This window comes from Centruroides vittatus, unplaced genomic scaffold (assembly GCF_030686945.1).
Source record: "Centruroides vittatus isolate TY-2023 unplaced genomic scaffold, ASM3068694v2 contig_882, whole genome shotgun sequence".
In the NCBI taxonomy this organism is placed as follows: Eukaryota; Metazoa; Arthropoda; class Arachnida; order Scorpiones; family Buthidae; genus Centruroides; species Centruroides vittatus.
The window spans coordinates 3,346,804-3,353,712 of NW_027122574.1; the positions used below are offsets into that span (position 1 = coordinate 3,346,804).

The 6,909-nt window shown below is 32.7% G+C and overlaps 1 protein-coding gene across 9 annotated transcripts in view; it reads right to left on the reverse strand.

The window, feature by feature from the left end:
* The window catches only part of LOC136983456 (astacin-like metalloprotease toxin 1), a 35,895-nt gene that overhangs the window by 14,909 nt on the left and 14,077 nt on the right, over window positions 1-6,909 (reverse strand). The window contains exons 1-3 of one of the 9 annotated variants that reach the window (XM_067280205.1): window positions 3,579-3,680; window positions 2,803-2,871; window positions 2,612-2,739 (exon numbers count right to left, since the gene is read on the reverse strand). The exons of 3 other annotated variants lie outside the window; for them this stretch is intronic. In XM_067280205.1, coding sequence (XP_067136306.1) covers window positions 2,612-2,739; window positions 2,803-2,871; window positions 3,579-3,635 — 254 coding nt within the window. In that variant the 5' untranslated portion in view covers window positions 3,636-3,680. Of the gene's footprint in view, window positions 1-2,611; window positions 2,740-2,798; window positions 2,872-3,578; window positions 3,681-3,840; window positions 3,871-6,909 lie in introns of those variants that run through there. 5 more of the 9 variants (XM_067280204.1, XM_067280207.1, XM_067280202.1 and 2 more) reach the window with 5 other exon arrangements.

Sequence of the window (6,909 nt, forward strand, 5' to 3'; positions counted from 1 at the left end):
GAGTAATATATGTTAAACTGTATTAATATATACTGGTTCCTAATTTAAGTGATATCGAGTTAATGAATTTTGTTTCACTATCCAGAAATGAAACCTTAAATAGTTTCATTGAAATTCATCTCACACATACAGAATATGCATTGTTTACCTTCCGTGGGGGGTGGTCCGTTCGGATATGTCGGACCCCGTCCCTCACCACCCGGTCGCCCCATTGTGGGCCTGGCCGAACCCATAATGGGCCTACTAAAAGAGGCCCTCTTAGTGCCCACAGGGCGGAAAGAGTTAAAAAAAAAAACAATTCCTGGAACGTCCAGTGTAACAAACAAAGAAGTTCCGAGAAACTTTTCAGTCGGAACAGTTTTGCTCTTAGATCAGTTCCAACAGTTTCAGTTCAAGAATCGAAACTGGATTTTTCCCATCTTTAATCCAGAGTTCGAAGTTCAAACATTATATTAATATTGACTAGTATAATTTAGGAAAGTTCAATATTCTGTTATTTAAAAATTTTAATTTTTGCCAAAAAAAAAAAATTGAAACTAAAATGATGTTTATTATGACGAGCGTGATTCAACGGACATTTCGCAAAATATAAATGTTTTGACCGAAGGAGAAATCTTAAGTACAATGAAAAATATGATAAAAATCGATAACTCGAGAACGAATGGTCGGAAGTCGATGAAATTTAACACGTAGATCAAAAAGTTAGCACATGACGACGAACCTCATAGTTTGTCTGGACCAGGGGTCCCCAACCTTTTTGTACCTAAGAGCACATTCTAGAATACCGGCCGGACGGCGGGCACCATTTATTTTTTCAAGGTGAATTTATACTTGGACATAGTTAATAATACATACACATAATGTACAGAAAACATTTAATTCCAAAAATGTAATAAAACATACACAAGACTATTAACAATAATTTTTACAAAACAAGTAATTACTAAACAATGCATACAAAATCTACAGAGTATAAAAATTCTTTATAAAAAATATAAAACCGAAAGTCAATGTGATTTTTGGCATTGCATTTCATCGGCCATTGCTTCGTAATTAGGAGAGTACGATGATATTCCTGCTCGTAAGCGATCGTCAAGGTGTTCGTCTGTAAGTCGTGATCTGTACTTTGATTTTATGATATTCAGAACGGACCGGTTTATTTCATTTCAAGTATGGAAAATTTGGTTGGTGAAGATTTGGCGGAGGGGAAAAAGAGATCGGTCGCATTTCGCCTTGTGCTTTTATCTGTGTTGGACGCCATTTCTACTTTTGAGTGGTTAATCGTTAAAAACGAAAAAACTTTTACATAGCATTTTATTGAAAACCGAAATATTTTTATTTTTATCGTGGTCGCACAGCGGCGGGCACACGTAAAACGATCGGCGGGCGTTATGGCGCCCGCGGGTATACGGTTGGGGACCACTGGTCTGGACGATGTGTAAATTCAGATGGACTGAGTGTTCTAACTTCGGTATAGTAAGGTTTGCTTTGTTAAGCCCTTCGTCCGTTCGCTCGTTCGCTTACTTGAGGCGTGCCTCTACCGAGCCTTACAACACGAAGTTAGAAACCATCGAATGAATCCATCACACTTGCCAATCTTCAGTTTATTTTTTATTAATATAAACAGTAACGGTTTTAGATACAGGAAATCTTTAGCCTGTCGTGCTGTTAGGAGCCTCAAATACTGGCAAACAAGCGTAAGTCTGTCGTACAGTTTGCTCCTAAACTAGTTCGGATACAAATGTTATAAAGTATCGAGTATAGTGTGATTTGGGCTTCATAAGAGGACGCTTATCCAGGACTCTCAAAATCGCTGTTCGAAAATAAATTGTTTTCGTAGACACTAACATAAATCAATTTCAAGACAATATAAATACGGTAATTTATATTAGACAAATAAGGTATATAGCTACAAAACATGCTTGTATAAGAATTAGGATATTCAATACCACCCAAAAAAGAAAAATTTAATTATTTTCTACATAAAATAAAGTTTTCCAGTAAAATTTAGATAATGAACTAAATTGTGTTTATATATTTAAGACAGAATTACTTTGCAGTTGTATATCTTGTTAATACATTCAATGTCGGAGTCTGAGAAAAATTGCCGGTCGTCAATTTCTTTAACGGTGACATTTGGAAGAATTGGCACGAAACTTACTTTATCATATTTAGCGCTGAGTTTAGGACCATAATGCATAACGGTGTCGTAACTATAATTGCCACATAATCCAGAGTCGGAGAAAATGTGAAAATCTTTTCTATATTCTGCTCATTAAAGAAAAATCATCAGTTCAAACTATTTATGCATAAAATATATTGAACACAATGACTTACCCTCTTTAATATTATCCCATAGAATTTTTATATATTCATCACGTTCCGGTCGAGTATGTTCGTGATACAAGCCAATAGCGTGGCCTAATTCGTGAAATATAACTCCGAGGTTCCAGCATCGGCTTCCTAAATTAAGAATCTGACGTCCACCTTCTTTCCCAACGTGGGAATTACATCTGAAATGTACATATATATATATATATATATATATACATATATATATATTATAATAAATATAACGTAAATAATTAACTATCTGTATAAATATTCTTACCCAATCCCTTCCTGTATATAAATATAATTCTCCTCTGTTCTTCTATATACAAAACGTAAGCAAGTTACTTGCTCGATGGCGCCAAGAATTGTTAATAAAAGCAAAATTCTGGTAATTTCTAGATAAAAGTATTATTATTATATTAATCAATATCTTTAATTTCTTCAAATACAGGAAAATAACGTACTTAGGTCAGGAGAAAACTTGTAATATATTATACCATCATCCCAAATTCTGTGACCCAATACAAAGGCTCGACCCTAAATATTTTAAAATTCTTTTAATTTAAAAAAATTTCTGGATATAATTTTATATCAATACAATATCGGATATATGTTAAGAGACTACAAAGTTTGTGGCATCCGTTATCCATTCACCATTCCGAATACAGATACCAGGAAAAACAACTCCATTTTGAATGGACCCGTAACGACAGGCGAAAATTGTTGTGCCCATTGTGGGTTTGCGCAGGACCCTAATAGCATTTTGTGCAAACTCACAATGGACACTAGATAAGGCTTCCTTTGTGTCTGCAAGAAAGAAGCAGTAGAAAATCCGAAAAACAAATACGCATAAGAATATTAAACATGGAGAGATTGTTTTCTTCTATTCGATAGATCTTAATTACACTGGTTAAGGCATACGATTAGGATGCCACATTCTCGGTCGTCTAATTCTTGATCTTCCACAAGGTGTGGATTCCAGGGTCATCATAAAATATTTCCAAGAAAGTCCTTCGTAATGAACGTTCAATTCTGATATGTAAGATACACGTGGACGACGAAGAACTTAATGGATAGACCCTATCCAGAAAATTGGACACATCTTGCGATTCTGTTAAAGAAATTAAAAGGCGCGAAGATCATTGGAACAGCATTCCGGCATGGCTTTTCCCTCGAGTCTGCAAAAACAATAGGCTCTAAAAATGAACAAACGAAGGATAAATGTTTAAAAATTTATAAATCACCTCTCCAAATGGCGTATCCAATCTAATATCGCCTTCGAATAAATCCACATTTTCCATAGAACTCTTATACAAAGTATCGTTGAAGGTTTCATTATTTGTTAAAACCGTCATATTTCATAAAGATCTTATATAAAGCATTATTAAAGTTTCATTGTTTGCTAAAACAGTTTTTTGATAGGAAAGGAATAAACATCTATAAAAATAAATAAATTAAATTTTGTAATAATGATAATATTAGAACTAATATAATTGTAATACTTACAAAGTAATTGTATAGAGAATCATAATCGTCTAGCTTATAAATCAAGGATTTTCTTCTTCTTTACCTTATGAAATCCTTACGTTAAATAAAAAGTTTATTTTATTATATAAAAATAAGTCTAAATGTTATTTAATAAAATTCTTTATTGTTATAAATACAGCATAATTATTAGATGCACCTACAAAATTGAGAGATAATGTCGAGTATTGTCCTTTCACTCGAATTATTAATTATTATTAATTAAAATAATTGAATAAGTATACTTATAATACTAAAATATGTAAAAACATACCTTTTTCATTGATTTTTCTTACTGTAGTGTAAACATCGTAAAATGACGAACTTTATATAGAAATTTCTTAGCTTTTTTTGTTATTTAATTCTTATCCATTTATTTTTCTGTGAAAACCAATAAGTTTGGTTGAAGCTATTTATACAATTTGATACTCGAAGAATATCGAATTTTTGAAGACAATGCAGATACGATGATATCAATTCGGCATTGATGGCGTGTGTCTGTTACGGTTTGTGAAAATATAATAAAGTTCTTTGAAAAATAAAGAAGAACTTTATTTCAAATAACTTTATTACATATTTAAAATTATTACTCATTTATTAAACATAAAATATTTCAACGAGGACGATATGAAATAAGTTGTGCCACCTCAAATTTGATTCATTGCAGGGCGCCGTTCAAACTCAGAATCGTTCGAAGTCCGAATTAATTTTACCCATTAGAAATAACAGACAGTGTGTTAATGTATTTTCAGACCCTAAACACTACTCATTTCGATGTATTTAATCAGCAAATACGCTTGTTACAAAGGAACGATGTTACCATCTTCGAAGATGTCTTACTTGTTAGATCTATTTTAAAAATGTGATATATTTCTGATTGAATGTTAACAAAATAATAGTTTGTAAACCTATGTATGATACTTTTATGAAAAATGTAGGGTTGAACTTTTAAAAAGGTCATTTAAGAGAAAATAAAGACGATGTGAAATAGCCGGTTGAGCTTCAGTGCACGTCCGTATATTTCATTCAAATTTACAGTTAATTCATTATATTATATATATTTCGAAATTGTATGTTTTGTTTATACTTATGATATCTTTCATTCATAAAGTGACAAAGATTTTAAGGATAGGTTGAATTTTGTTGGACGTCCGTAGAAGAGAAGAGGTTACGGAAACTTGGGCGAACTGGAGCGAGAGGGGGAGAGAAAGTAAAATTTTCAACAAAACTGCAGACATCATTTATGAACAATCTCTTATAAAAATCAACGAAGAGTCGACTGGTCACAATGACAAATCTTGTCTAAATTGATCGTTTCATCATCTTACTATAATTAAAATGTAAAAACGACCGGTAATAGTTACAGTAAATTCTAATTTTGTTTGATAAACGCATCTCGTAGATATAAGAATAAAACTTGCGCGTATACTAAACCGCTTTACAGTCTTTCGTTTTACATTCTTCCCTTTTTACACCGTTATAATTTTATAACGATTGTAAGTAATGCTCATTTTAGTAGGTTGGCTATTACCTGGATAAAATTGTTATTTTTAGAAACGTATTCTTAATTGATAATATTCAGTTTCGGGGAAATTGGATGGTTCATTTAATGACGGTTCTCCGCCAATCAGTTACACTGTATATTTTTTGTTTTTATTATAAACTAGCAGGTAGGCCCGGTGTTGCTCGGGCAAAAGTAACGATAGCGAAGATTAAGATTTTTACGTTATAGTCAACCTTACCCGTTTTCACCGAATGCAAGAATTGGGTCCCCCCGTTTCCAGACTAAATAGACAATTTTTAGATGGGTCTAAAAATATTTTCCATTTCCCGCAAAAACGAAAAAAACGTAATCTACGTCTTGCACGTCGCTTTCTCTTAACACTTCCATCAACAATGGAAGTGTTATGGAAGTGTTAAGCCTTAATTTTGTCCCTCTCCCCCGTGGGGAGGAATTTCGAAAAATCCCTTCTTACTGTGCGTTCTCGTGACGTACCGTAAGTGTGTACCAAATTTCAACTTTCAACTCCTAACCGTTTGGGCTCTGCGCTGATTATTATTATTATTATTATTATTATCAAGTCGTCTCGATTATATATATAGATAGGACTGTGATGTTAACCTATAACCGGATGTTTAGTATTTTCTTATATACGTGAACGGCTTCTTTGTTATTTCTTTGATTGAATGGACTCGGAAGTAAAAATGCACTGAAGTGCAGTTACGCGATCTGTCGCACGTATTTATATAGTTGTTTTATTTTAAATTCGTGTCTTATATTTTACTACAGATTTACTTATCGCACGTAATTTCAATAATTGTAATTTATTTAAGTACACTTTTTTTAAATAATACACAATAAGATTTATATATTTGTACAATTATATAGAGTATTAACCCTTTCTATATCAGATTTACTTAATCCAGTCTTATCGGCGATTTGCAATAATTTAGTAATTCCTTTTTTCTCCGCTACCATTGTTTTAGAAAATCCATCTTTCGAGAAAGTTGTTTCTCCATATTTGAATTGTAGTCGAATTCGTTAATCAAAAGACATTCGCTTGGTAAGAGTTTCTTAAATTGACTTTTTCGACCTGCGAGAAGAGAAATAAAATTCATAATATTTCATAAATTATGCTCTGAAAAGAGAAAATTTTCTTAAAAATTTTACTTTCTTTGATGTTATTCTATAATATTTCTAAATAATTGCCTCGACCGGGACGGCTGTGCTCGTGATGAAGTCCAAACACATATCCCAGTTCGTGGAGTGATTGTGCGAATTTTGTGACAGCCCGGTTCCAAAGAAATTAATTGGTGCGATAGAGGAAAACGTCCTACCATGGAATGACATCTAATAAAACTAATTATTAGATTAATTAAATTATTAAAATAGAATTAATGGCCGACAGAGTTCCAGACAGTTAATGATCTATGAGCAACAAAGGTACTTTCGGGCCCTGTTGCATACTGCTTGTAGTTGTTATAAGATTTACAAGTTGTAAATTAGAAGCAAAATGTGTTAAATAAAAGGTTTTGTAAGAAGTTACAAGT